This window comes from Periophthalmus magnuspinnatus, chromosome 9, assembly GCF_009829125.3.
Source record: "Periophthalmus magnuspinnatus isolate fPerMag1 chromosome 9, fPerMag1.2.pri, whole genome shotgun sequence".
NCBI classification, from domain to species: domain Eukaryota; kingdom Metazoa; phylum Chordata; class Actinopteri; order Gobiiformes; family Gobiidae; genus Periophthalmus; species Periophthalmus magnuspinnatus.
Window position 1 is genome coordinate 26,681,327 of NC_047134.1, and position 14,507 is coordinate 26,695,833.

General features: G+C 37.1%; 1 protein-coding gene across 1 annotated transcript in view; it reads left to right on the top strand.

Moving 5' to 3' along the window:
• The window catches only part of ghra (growth hormone receptor a), a 48,189-nt gene extending 34,910 nt beyond the window's left edge, over window positions 1-13,279 (top strand). Inside the window, exons 5-10 of the mRNA XM_033973140.2 lie at window positions 1,155-1,333; window positions 3,812-3,965; window positions 4,044-4,134; window positions 4,204-4,273; window positions 7,446-7,681; window positions 8,339-13,279. Of these exons, the coding sequence (XP_033829031.1) occupies window positions 1,155-1,333; window positions 3,812-3,965; window positions 4,044-4,134; window positions 4,204-4,273; window positions 7,446-7,681; window positions 8,339-9,014 (1,406 nt within the window). The 3' untranslated portion in view covers window positions 9,015-13,279. The remainder of the gene's footprint in view (window positions 1-1,154; window positions 1,334-3,811; window positions 3,966-4,043; window positions 4,135-4,203; window positions 4,274-7,445; window positions 7,682-8,338) is intronic.
• Window positions 13,280-14,507: the final 1,228 nt, after the last annotated feature.

Sequence of the window (14,507 nt, forward strand, 5' to 3'; positions counted from 1 at the left end):
GAAGATTTTATTCTTGAATAATATAGATTTAATGTAGCTTTAAAGCAACACTCACTCCTTTTACTAAATTGAGCTCAGCACCAGCAGATGACTGTGACACATTGTTCCATAAAATATATTGTTCAGAATAAATATAGAGCCGTGTAGGGGAAAATGGCACGATTATGATCATTTACTTGTTCTGGACAGAGTCTGTTTTGTCCAGTGATGCCCATTTGTTTTGTAACAGCTCAGCGCTCAAATGGCACCTGCTTATCTGTTTCACCAGCCCCATTGTATCACACCACACATTCACATTATGGATGGATTCACATTTTGTCATAGTAAATGTATATCTATCATATCATTGTTTCTACTGAATTGGATTGTGATTGCAGATGCTGATGCTACAAATGCTAGGGGAGCTGGATTATGGAAAAAAAAAAAAAAAAAAACATCTTGAAACGTGATTATTTGGGTCATAATTGAAATAATGTAGAATGTATGTACAGGGTGTTTATAACGTATCTTTACAATAAACAAATGTATTACAAAGGCAGTTGATGAGATATCTTAATCAGACTTTTTCTATTGTACTCAGTGGTTTCCAAAGTTTTTACCTCATTTAATGCACCTCTATATGGGCACGTTAGTCACATGAAGCACATCAAGACGGTACTTAATTTTGTTGCCATGTTTGCTGTAGCACGGCCTCATTAGTGGTTGTAATCGCATCTGTATCTTTTGCTTTAGTTCAATAAAGTCCCGTATCATTGTTCAAAACACGACATCTTACAGCCCCATAAACCCCATGATACACACTGTGCCTTGTGTAACCACTGAGTACAATAGAACAAATCAAATTAATATATCTTTTCAATAGCCATTGTGATTATGTTTTAAAATTATAAAGAGACTTTATGGACACCCTGTACTTCAACACCTAATATGTAGAAGAATAATACACTCTTAAATGTGTCATATCAGTGTTTTTATTTTTTGTTTGTGCGTCTATGATCTGAAATCAGAATTTGAATTTAGTACAGGACAGTGAACGGGGACAAATGCAAGACAATACAGGATTGTTTTTTCAGTTTTTGTAATTGTTTGTAGCTATAATCCTGTTAAAAACTTGATTAGGTTGCACCCTCCTAACAAATGTTTTCCCTCCTCAGTGATTCCAGACCCTCCCGTGGCTCTGAACTGGACCTTGTTGAACCTGAGCCCCTCTGGCCTTAGTTACGACGTGCTGGTCAGCTGGAAACCTCCGCCCTCCGCAGACGTCAAGAGCGGATGGATGCGCGTAGAGTACGAGCTCCAGTACAGAGAACTCAACTCGACTAAGTGGAAAAATGTACGTGTTGCTTACCTTTCATCTGACAAAAACAAACACAATAGAACAGTTTATATTAAGGTTAAGGTTAGGCTATGGTTTGTCTTAGAGAAATCTGTCGGGTTGATGGGGAAAGCGGAGTGCCTGAAGGAAACTCAGACACAGGGAGGGAGTGGAGCCATAACCAACAATAGACATTAACGTGTATTTTTAAGTACACAGAGTAAATGAGTTAACTGTCTAACTCTATGCAAACAGCCACAATCCAAAATGGCTGCAAATGTGGTGTTCAAAGAGTTTTTGTGCTTATAATAGACAAGAACAGGCAAGGAAAGTTTATTTGTATAGCAGAATTCGCACATAAAGTAATTCAAAGTGCTTTACAGAATTAGAAATACATTAAAATCACAATACAACAAATTAAAACAAAAATAATCATCATGAACATTAAAACAGAAGAGTGCAGATTAAAACCTTTCAGTCATATGCACAGATAAACAGAACCGTTTTGAGCCTGAATTTAAACATTGTCAAAGTAGAGGCCTGTCTCACATCTTCAGGAAGACTGATCCAGGTTTTAGCTGCAGAAAACGGAAACACTGATTATCCATGTTTAGTCCTGACTCGGGGCCCCAGCAGGAGGCCGGTCCTTAGAGTGCGACATGGTTCATATGACGCTCACATGTCAGAGATGTACTTTGGTGCAGAGACAAGGAGAGACTTGTTCACAAACAGAGCTGCTTAAAAGTCTACTCTCAGAAATTTTTAAGCACCACAACAGCCACTGCTTTTATTTTATGTGTTTTAATCAAATTTTCCAGTGCAAGGAACGGCTCCATAACACACATTCAAAATAATACATCATGCAAAAAAGATACAGTACAGCTAACTTTTGTTTTTTAATTGTTTATTTGAATAGGGACAGATATAACAAGCATAGATTAACAGTTCTGTAATCTAATGCGGGTATCACAGTGTTTATAGCCTAGGCTCATTCACAAAACCAGTCCCCAGAAGAGCTTTTAAACCTGCTCAAATTTCACTAAAAAGCTGTGGCATTATTTGTAGATAAAGCAACAGACACAGTGCATTTGTCAATATCAAAACAGACACGCACATTTCACTTTTTCTCAGCCCCTCCCTCTGTACTCTTTCACACAGACAGTTTACACATGATGACACAGAAGCCGGGACTTTGTTGTTTCAAGGTGAACAATCTGGTGTTAGTATTTATGTGAGCAGGTAAAAAGTTCCAAAGTTTAGATCCTTTCGCTGAGAAGACTGAGCAAAAGAGATGTTTTACAGCAGGCGACTCTACAGTCCTCCCCGTGCTGTGGCTGTTCACAACGATGTTAATATAATCTTGAAAAACTATGCATAAGTAGGATTACCCACATTCTTACATTACATACTACTACTACGATATGATAGCTATTTTAAATCCACATAGTTCTTATCAATATTCATTTCATACTTGCCCATATGCTTTTGCTGTCTTGAGTAAAGTGTATGTACGCTGCAGGGACAGTATTGTATTTCAGCCCCCTCCCGTGAACTCTTTGGGCTGAAGGGCAGTATGTAGCTTTGTTGGCAAGCCTCTGGAAGCCAGAGCAAAGCCCTCTGGGAAATCTCAGGCTCCTTGAAGGAAGTGCAGGGAGGGATCGGTGGGTCAGAGGCCATGGGACCCTGAACAAGCTCATAATTTTTACCCCCTGGCCCGCCTGTCCACCCAAAGCACGGGGACAACTGTTTTTAGAAGCTTCCTCTGTGACTGTACTACTTAATTTGCAATTACAAACAAATTGTTCTCTCTTGTTTGGGAATGTTAATAGGGGGTGGGAAGTGTTGTGTTGCATTAGATTGAAGAAACTCAAGAATAGTTTTCGGATTTTTACTCAAGTAAGAATACAGTTACTTTAAAAATGTATTACTCAAGTCAAAGTTTTGGTCACCCTTCCCATATTGAGCTATTTGGACAAAAGCGATACACAAAATATATTAGTATTTGAACTTTTTTGTTTCAGGTGTGATTTTGAATGGCTTTTAAAAATATTATGACCCAGAATATGTGTTTGGTCAGATTACATTCCAACTCATACATCTAAAAATGGTCTAAAAAGGTGCACTATATAATGTTCTATTGGAGCGTGCCCCACCTTTTTTGTCTCGTTCCGCTGATGCGACGCTTCGACCAATCAGATTCAAATAATCGCCGTGACGTTCCGTGTTTTCCGATGTCTTTCAGTGAGAGCCATCCCAGCTTGATAATGTGTAGATCTTCATTCAGAGTAACACACATGTCAATCAGGAGTGCTATATTGTGTATTATTCCATGAAAAAAAACAAAAACAATATTATCTCCATGGAGACAAGAAAAGGCAAGGCAAGGCAAGTTTATTTGTATAGCACAATTCGTACACAAGGTAATTCAAAGTGCTTTACAGAATAAGAAAGACATTAAAATCACAAGAAAACTCATGTAAGATTGCTCTGTTATAGTTGGAGATCCAGTACGACCCTCAGCAGACGATCTACGGGCTACACGTCGGACGCGAGTACGAGGTGCACATTCGCAGTAAGATGAAGGCTTTCGTTAAGTTTGGAGAGTTCAGCAAATCCATCTTTATTCAAATCGAGGGCAGTGGTGACGATGGTAAGACGATTTATATAGATATTATTTAGGGAACATTTTAGGAACTAGAATATGTTAAAAAATGTGTTACTTTTTTAGGAACCAGCTTCCCCGTCATGCTGGCACTCATATTTGGAATATCTGGCATCTTTATTATCATTATGTTTATCGTTGTGTCTCAGCACCAAAGGTAAAATTGCAACATGTGTCTCACATTATCTGTTTTTAAATAACAATCTTATTGTTACTTTTGTTTCAGATTAATAATGATTCTACTGCCTCCAGTCCCAGCACCTAAAATAAAGGGAATAGACTCAGAACTGCTAAAGGTTTGTCTTAAAATTCACAAATTTCACCCACAAATCTTAAAAAATCCCCATGATTTTAATAAAAAAATAGAGGTAGCTGTATTATTATTATTATTATTATTATTATTATTATTATTATTATTATTATTATTATTATTATTATTATTATTATTATTATTATTATTATTATTATTATTAGGCTCTACTTTAGTTGTCAAGAATCTAAATTATAGACTGTATAAAGAAGTGAACTAAGAGAGTGGCCGCTTAGCAACACTGTCAATCAAACCTGTTGCTAATGCTAGCAGGAGCAACCTCAATGAAAGAAGGCACATGATTTGTCTGTTATTAATGTTTATGTCTTGATTAATGAGCAAAATAGTTAAATAAACACACCAGGATCATGAAGAGCAGGTTAATATGAACATTTGAAGACCAAAATCATGAGGCTCAGTGCAGAAGTCACAGAGAGAGGTGACACTTTTTCAATGTAAAGTGAATTGGAGCCATAGTCAATTGAGCCGGATGTGCGCCCATGCTAATTTCTTATTAGAAACACGGTGGCTAGCGGGTTAGCTACCTCCATTTAGATATACAATCTATGATCTATACCCAAATACTGATAGATACAAAAGGTAGTGTTTAAACTAGATACTCATTTGAACAAGTATCAAAACTATTTTTTTAGTATAAGACTAATTTGTCTTTTCCTGTATTGCAGTGGTTCTCAGACTTTTCACACCAAATACCACCGTAGAAAATCTTTGGCTTTTAAAGTACCACCAAATTAAAATCATGCCTAAACTACGTCTACAACAGGGCTACACAATTGCTTTATTACTTCTAAGCAAATACTAACCCAAAGGAGGACAAATATGTGGAATTGCAGAGGATTCCATGTACCACCTGAGTACACGAGTTCCTTTAGGCGTTACCCCAGTTCGAGAGCCACTAGTATGATTATGATGTTGTTTTGAAAATGTCATTGTATTGTCTAAAAATCCAGTGTTTAAAATAATTGTAGTATCTAGATTTTGATTGGGCTTTTGCTTTGTAATGAACTTTGAAACACCACCAGACTCTAATACTGTATCTCACTTATCAATAGAATAATACGACGAGAGGGGGCCAGATGTTGTCTTTTAGCAGCTAGCATTGTTTATGTAGCAAAGTGGTTACACAAAGGGTGTTGTATAACCAGCGTTGCTTTGGTTCTATTTCCATTGTAATTGGGATTAAAAGCAGGCCCTCCATGTGTCAATATTAGCCTGGGCGCGCTAAGCCACAGTCACCCTCTGCCCTCTGCGTCGGTGTCGTTTTATTGTCCAATGCCCTGCTATGATTATCACACTAAAAATGTCCCATAATAATTTCAAATTAAAACAGGTGAAGTGTTTTTTACTAACTAAAGGACAGCAGGACCATTACAGATAATTGGAAATAGAGTGTGGGCGGCGGCACTTTTAGTATTGTGTTAAAGGTAAATTACTGTCAGGTGAAGTGTGTCCTAAAAACTCAGACCCTCGGGTACATTGTTTATGACTATAATAAACAGTCCTGTGGTTGGTTTTGTCTGCTGCACCTCTTTTGAAATCTCAACAATGCAGGGGTGTATGTCGAGATTCAACACTTTATTGGCATTGTCATAGGAACAAAATTAGCTTTAGAGCATCAAATGCTGCATAGTTTTGTACAACATGTATCAAATACAGGAGTTATAAAGTACTAGATGTTGTTCCAACCTTTATTGTGCAACTTTGAATGGAAACTTATTGTGATTTTTGCACTTGTATTCTATTTGCAATTAGATTGTTACCTCCTCAAAAACGTACCTGGAGTTGTGTTTGTTTCATTCACGCATGTTTGAGTAATCCTGGTTTATTCATTTGTCTACATTTCCAAAGCTCAAAATGCTCTGTTCCACCTTGTGATGTCATGAAGTGGTAGTTTTCAAGGTAACAGCTACGTTTTACCTTTAGTTCAGTAGAGACTGAAAATTCCAGGGCTTAAATTGAAATCCAAATGATTCTAGTGAAGGTGTATGGAGTTTAAAAACACAGTGGAGCACTTCCTGTATCACTACATGACATCACAAGGTGGAACAGAATGTTTCCTGTTTGAGAGAAGAACTCATCTTAAACATGCAGGGTTTGTGTGTTAAACATGTGTGAATGAAACTTAACAGAACACCAGTACAGTAACGTTACAGTAGTCTAACCTACTGGAGACAAATGCATGGATAAGCCTCTCTAAGTTTGGTTTTGACAGTATACATTTGATTTTTTGCTGTTTTTAGATGGTAATAAGTTGCATATGTTACTGATTTGATGTAGCTGTTCAAGCCGAGTGCATTATTACAGTTACTGTCCCTTAGATTTCTAGCCTGATTTGAAGTTTAGAGAGAGAGACTGGAGTTGATTGCTGACACTTTCTTTTTGTTCCTGTGGGCTAAAGATGATGACTTCAGTCTTGTCTGAGTTTAGCTGGCAAAAATTGCTGCCAGTGAGACATAAATCTGAGTGTCATCTGCATCGTTGTGGTAGGACACATTATTGCTGCGTATTAATGGGCCTAATCGTAGCATGTAGAGATTGAACAAAAGGGGTCCCAGGATTGATCCCTGGGGCACCCCACAGGTCAGGACCATGTGATCTGAGACACAGTTTTGAATTTCAACAAAGTTCTTCCTGTCTTCTAGGTAACACTTGAACGAGTTTAGTGCAGTACCAGAGATTCCAACACAGTCCTCTAGTGTCTGTAAGAGGATCCCATGATCAACAGTTTCAAAATTGTGCCTTTCTTCTTAGTCATATCATCCTATTTTATTTAGTTATAGCATGCACTCAATAAACAGAGTGAACAGCATCTTGTCTAATGAGGTAAAATCACATTCGCCTAGCACTTTTGACCACTAAAACTATCAGCAGGTATGGAGTAAAACACTTGTATAACAGCATCAAGGGACAATTCTGGAAAAGCCACAGATACAGTATTGAGATCACAATCTATTAAAATTCTAGGAAAGGCAAGATAAGTTTATTTGTATTGCACAATTAGTACACAAAGTAATTCAAAGTGCTTTACAGAATAAGAAAGACATTAATAAATGACAAATATTATAATATAACACAACATCATATTAAAATGTAAGTACTAAAACAGTAACACAGTGCATTTGTCAATGTTTTTGCAGAAAGGTAAATTAGAGGAGTTAAATTTGATCCTGAGTGGAGGTGGAATGGGCGGCCTCTCTGCACATGCGCCTGACTTTTACCAGGACGAGCCCTGGGTGGAGTTCATAGAAGTTGACATTGACGGAGCCGATTCTTCAGAGAAAGAAGACAACCAGGGCTCCGACACCCAAAGGCTCTTGGCTCTGTCCCAACAAGTCGGAAACCACATGCATATAGGGAGCTCCAATGCAACCTGGTAAATAGACATGTATAGAAATCATGTGCTCAGACTTGCTGGGAGGGGGATGAAACTGCTATGGGAAATATACTGAACATGACTATACTTTCAATTTATTCAAGTAATTTGTTCCTTATAGAGAAAATCAAACTTCTGATTATTTCTGCAGTTAATTATTAAACATCATTTACAACAAACTGCATAACTATAGAGACGGAACATGGAAATTGACAATCAGAACATACTCCATTGAGATAATGTGTTTTATATCATACTGTGAAAACTAACCTTTGCAAAGCAAGATGGATTCTCATGATATTTGTGAGTTTACAAACTCACAAGAATCCATCTTGAGAGACTCCAGCTGTAAGGTTAAGCAGCTGGTCAAACCAATCACAGAGCAGCACTTAGGTTTCATCCAGGCTAAGGTTTGTGGAGATGCAAGCCTGCTCATAGTAAGGAGCAGGCTTGCATACATATACAAATACATGCTTTTATAGTTTATGTTTTGGCTAAAAAGTTATGCGGTGGGACATTACTAGATACTGTAAAATTGTATTAGTGTTGCATTATGCCATTTGTAAATATTAATAGGTACTTATCCTGGGAGTTTAGATGCGCTTCTTCTGCTTCAAAAATTCAAACTCAAAGAAGATTGTTTTGGTTTATTTTCAGCTTTCCTGATGATGACTCCGGCCGGGCCAGCTGTTACGATTTAGATCACCCTGACCAGGACCCTCTCATCCCCATGGCAACCCTATTACCGGGACAGCCGGAGGATAGAGAGGCTTCTGCCGACAGAGACCAAACCACAGCACCCCAAACCTGGGTCAACACAGACTTTTACGCCCAGGTCAGCAACGTGATGCCGTCTGGAGGGGTGGTCCTGTCTCCTGGACAGCAGCTTCGAGCACAAGAGAACCAGGAAGATGCCAAAAAGGGAAGTAAGAAGGAAACTTGTGACGATAACGCAAAAGACATACATTTTCAGCTGTTGGTTGTGGATCCAGAAAATACAGAGATTAAACAAAATAGCACTCCCTCGACATCACCAGTCTCCAATGAGGGCTACCAGACCGTCCCGCTGCAAACCGTGGATCCCAACCCCATAGAGGAGCAGCAGTCACCCTACATCCTGACCCCCGACTCCCCCCAGTCCCCCCCATTCACCCCTGTGGCAGACTACACAGTGGTACAGGAAGTGGACAGTCAGCACAGTCTGCTGCTAAACCCGCCCCCACAACAACAAGCCCCGCCCCCCTCCTGTCAATCGCAACACCCGCTCAAATCCCTGCCCGCCATGCCCGTGGACTACATCACCCCGGATCTGTTTGGACACCTCTCACAGTGAAAACATACAGAAAAAAACATTTAATTATCAATGCCAAATATGTTTTCTAAAAGGGAACTGTGAAAAGAACTTGTTGCATCTGTATTTTTAATGGGATGCAGAGAGACAGTATTAAGCTTATGGTGTACAAGTGTTACGGACTCCTAAACCGCTTGTTATCAAGATTTTCCAGTCTTAATCTCAAAAGGAGGAGGTAGTTGGTAAAAGACAAGCACATTCTAGTTATGGCATTTTGAATGAAGATCTATTTTTCATAGAAAGGAAAATGTAAAAAAAAAAAAAAAAGAAGACAACACAGCACACGTATTAAGCATTCCTATGTTGCTCGATTGTATTGTGTTGTATTTTTATATGAAAAAACAAAACTCAAAAACAGTTACACTAACGCTACACGAAGATGATCTTATTTGATTTTGGCCCGAGACCCACATTACACTATTTTCTGATCTATGTTTTAATGTTGTTTCCTCATCACAAACAGACCTGGAGTTGTGTTTTGTTTCACACGTTTAACACACAAACCTGCATATTTAGGCCGAATTCTTCTCTCAAACAGAAAACACCTTGTGATGTCATGTGGCAATACAGGAAGTGCTCCAATGTGTTTCTAAACTCCACACACCTTCACCAGAATCATTTGGATGATTTCAGCTCTGGAGCTACCAGTGTCTACTGAACAAAACATAAAAGGTAGATGTTAACTTCAAAACTACCACTGCATGACATCATAAGGTGGAACAGAGCATTTTGAGCTTTGGAGATGTAGACAGACTAATAATACATTACTAAAATATATGTGAGTGAAAAAAACACAACTCCAGCTATGTTTTTGATGATGTAACAACGCTCTAACATGGCTTAAATCTCACAAGAGTAAATTTAGCATAATATTGAACCTTTAATGTAACACTGGTTCTATGAATCCCCGGGTCTGGGTCGGGTTCAGACTGTTCAGGCTCGGACCGGGTCTGGTATTTGGGTCCGATCTAAACTCTAACAAGAATATATTTTTGTGATATAATAGTTTTAAAAGGAAAATCTGTCATTACTTACAGTCAAAGCAGAACCACGTAGTGCCTTACAGTGCACATTGAAGGGATAAAAAACAGAAGTCAATTTACTTTGTGTTTAATATAGTAGCTATTGTTTGGTATTGAAATGAACATATTACATTATGAAGAAACTGGAAAACCTAATGTGAAATTCATTGCCATTTAAGCCTGTACATAACTTTAATGGAGCTGTGGTATTAGCGTGTTACAATGGCTCGCTTGTCTCAAAATGTTTAGGTCGCTTCATGAATGGCTCTTTATGGACAAGCCAGCACATTTATATTATGATATGCCAAAGTACAGTAGAAGTTCGATGTAAAAACCCTGCAGGGATGGTCATGTTATGATATATTTCATACAAAAAACATCAGTGACATTTTCAGAAGCTGTGACGTGTTGTTACCCATTACATTTTTGTTATTTTTTTGTTGTATTTGTTTCAGTAATTTAAGTAATACGGTCCAAAGTATTGAATTCTTATCATGGTAAATAGTGAGTTATAAGGACCGGACTAGTATATCCTAAAAGGAGCTGAACTAGATGCTCATTCTTTACTGAAAATAAAACTATACAGAACAAAATTGAACTTTTGCGCGGCAGTATTAAAATAATCTACATCTTTAATCATCATAACGGTATCAAAACCAGTCCCTATTCATGAGTTTCAGAATCCTGTTATACGCAATGATTTATGGACTTTTCCCCCATTCAAAAGATACACTATCTTGTTTTAAATTGTTAATCGCTACGACAACGGGCCTAATTTTTTATCATTCTTGACCCCCTTGACATCGAAGCTCGTATGACTGAACAAAACATCCTCAACGTAAAAAAAAACAACTGTTTTCTTAACCAGTAACACTGTAAATACTGGGTTTTTTTTTTATGTTTATCTCATTAACAGACTAACAAATTGAAATATAAAAAAACAGACTTCAAAAACACATTACAGCAACAAATGACTATTTAAATCCGACATTAAAACCTCTTTGTGTATCGTATTAATGGGATACTCAGCTTTGAATACACATCTTGTATAGAGGAAGCTACAGTACTACACTTGGACATATCGGTGTTATTATATATGTGCAGTTCATTATAGTGAAGAGCCGGACGCCATTGTTACGCCTTTACCATCACAAATAACATTTAATCATAAACTCATAAACAGATACAAGTACTGCTTTTCCGTGTTCAGTTATCACAAAAGCTCGAGTATACGCTGACAAATGTGAATATGTTATGTTTTTGCCCCATGTGGTCGCAAAAAATGTCTTAATATATGTTTGAAAATGTGTTTTCTTTTGAAATAATCACAAGTGTTTGCTGCTCGGTACATGTAATTTTGTATTCAGGCCTTTTTCATGAAATCCGTTCTGGGATATAGAGGAAAAGACAATCGGAAAAGGTTGTGGAAGTCCATACTGTCTATGATTGTAACATTGTATTGTTTTCTGATTGTTTTTGTACATGAAGAAGAAGATTGGAAAAGCGTTTCAGATAGATTTCACATGCATCACATACAGTTATTGCGAATGTGCCATCAGATATGTACAGTGTAAATTTGGCTGTGCAGTAGATGAGGTTTAGCTCCATCTAGTGGTGGGGTTATACATTACTAGTCTCTTGCAAAAATTGGGATTAGGAAAATGATTTTTTGAGAATTTTGGGGCTATTTTTTTTCTTATCCTTTTTTTAAATTATTTTTGAAGATTATTTAAGAAACGCTTAACACGAAAAGGAAATTTGTAGTTTACTAAATACTTACAAAATGACGTATATAATGATAACGGTGTTTGCGTATTCATTAGCATGTGAAATGTAATCCTTTATTTAGGGCTGTACTCTATTGGATGTTATTTTAATGTGCAATATACGGCTGTTAAATTTTGCGATAATATTGCTACATTTCAATATACTTTCAGATACAATCATTTCAGTTATATTAAAGCAAATGTACATACCTTCATTTGTCAAACTGTTTCAAACTAAAAACTTAAGAGACAAAAAGCAAGGCTAATGGAACGCAACAGTGATCGTATGTTTTGTTTCTGGAAGTAAGTTTTCCATTCATTTTTCCCATAGAAAATACAAATATTAAGAGATTCGGGATTCAAGATTCAGCAAAATGTGGTTTATTAAGTATCAAAACAGATTTAGAGAACAGATTTTACATTTCAAACTTTTTTTTTTTTTTTTTTTTTCAGAAAGTCAATGGGAAAAAACAATGAGAAATTTAGTTCCGAACCAGCGTTTTAGCGGCCACTGTTGAACTCCACTAATAGCGAAAATAATATCATAATTCTGTAATAAAATCTGCCTTTTTACAGATTTTAAACCTTTTTTTGGGGGGGGACCTTGATGTTATCGCCATATATTTAGTTTGTCGCAATATCAAATTTAGATTTTTGTTCTCACTACTATTTGAATAGAGAATTTCATTGTTTTTGTCCCAGTACTAATCACGTTGTGTGTACAGTTGTTTACAGCATTTCTTTACCAGATCACTACGAGCGCGTTCTTAATGTAGTGCAGATTTTATTAGGCTAGTATTAATGTTACAAACACAGCAAGCACTTTGTATCCTTATAGTGTATACATGTATCGTAATTATTCAGATTAACAAGAGTATATGTTCTAGTCGTGCGGAATGATATTTTAAGTATTATTTTACAACAATAATCAAATGAGGAATTTTTGGCAACCTGTAGTTTTGTTTCTGCTTTTGTTTATGGGAGAGTATTTGACACTACCAGATTTGTAGAGCGATGTACTGTAATGAGGTGTGGAGACATAAGGGCGGTCTGTTTTGATTTGAATCATTACAAGACTACAACTAAAATGGCTACTGTAAATCTTAGCTCAATGTTTCTCCCTCGATGTGATTTTGGCATTTCAAGTGTTTAGTGCCAAAGTGTATTTTTTTTTATCAAGTGTTACCTGTCTGTCAAACCTGGAAATAATCTGGATTTTTGTAAGGTTTTGTCGAGTCAAATGACGAGATTGAGTGGGGAGGTCACGTTCACGTTAGTTTTGACTTCACTGACGAGGGCGGTGGCATTTCTGTAACTTTTTCACGATTTTAATTTAAAAACGAGCCACTGGTCTGGTCATTTGGCTGAGGTGGAGAGCCGTGCTGATTTTGGCTGATATCTTTTCTGTGTGTCATCAAAGCTTTTCATTCAGTTACATAATAAACATGTTTAAAACTGACTGGTGTGAGTAGAGTGTTACTTCTGCCAGTGGTGGATGAAGTACTCAGCTGTGTTACTTAAGTAAAAGTACAGATACAGAGGAAAAAAGTTACTCAAGTAAAACTAAAATTATCACATGAAAAAAAACAAAACAATTTAAGTTGAAGTATTTAAGTAGGCCTACCCGTATAAAAATGTACTTTAAGAGTAAAAAGTAAAAGCATTTTACACAAGTACTGTGAATTTGTAAAGGGTTAAATGTAGTGATATTGATTACAAATGATACATATTTGGTTAACAGTAACAATACGAATCAGTGTCTTGATTTTTCTTATGAATTTTGTGTATTTATTTTTGTTCGCTCAAAGCCGAAGCTTGAACTTTACTTTAGACACGATGTTACTATGAATATGATCAAAATCATATGAAAAGTACTTTTTTCTTTTCAGTCCAGTTAAAACATTTAGTGGAGTAGAAAGTACAAGTACCTGCTCTCAAATGTGGTGAGAACAGCAATCCACTGTAAAATGTTCTTAAGTACTGGACACATTCAGAATGTAGTAAACAAAAAATAACCTCAAAAACTCCAAACTTGTCTTAGATTTTATATTTTGAAGACTCGCGCACACAATCTCACTCTTGGCTCACTTTTATACAGTGGTCCCTCGTTTAACGCAGGGGTTTTCTAAAACCTGCAATAGGCGAAAGGCAAAGCAGTCAGCTTTATTTTTTACAATTATTATATATGTTTAAAGGCTGTAAAACCCCTCACCACACACTTTTACACTTTTCTCACACAGGCATTAACATTTTCTCACATTTCTCTTGTTTAAACACTCTCAAAGTTCAAACCTTTGTATATTATATCCCTCTTCCTTAATGATTCCTTTAAGTGTGTTGTTCATGTTCCTCTGCTCCAGTGGTATCCACAGAGGAACCTCTCTGTGCACAGAAACACTTTTGAGTCCAAAGCGTTTCTGAAATTTGTCGGCCCAGGACGTTTAATCGACATTGTGGGTTTTGTCGGGGAGAAAACTTGCAAACATACAGCACTTCAGAGTCACACTGCGATCCAACATTTATGTACATTTGTCTGAACACATTCTGTACTGTACAGGAGACACGGCACAGAGGAGACTGATGGACAATGGTCTACAGTCCCTCAGCCAATCAGGACGCAGAACACAATGCACGTTCATACACTGTAAAAAAGCATACAAAACTGCACCAAAAAAAATCTGTGAAAC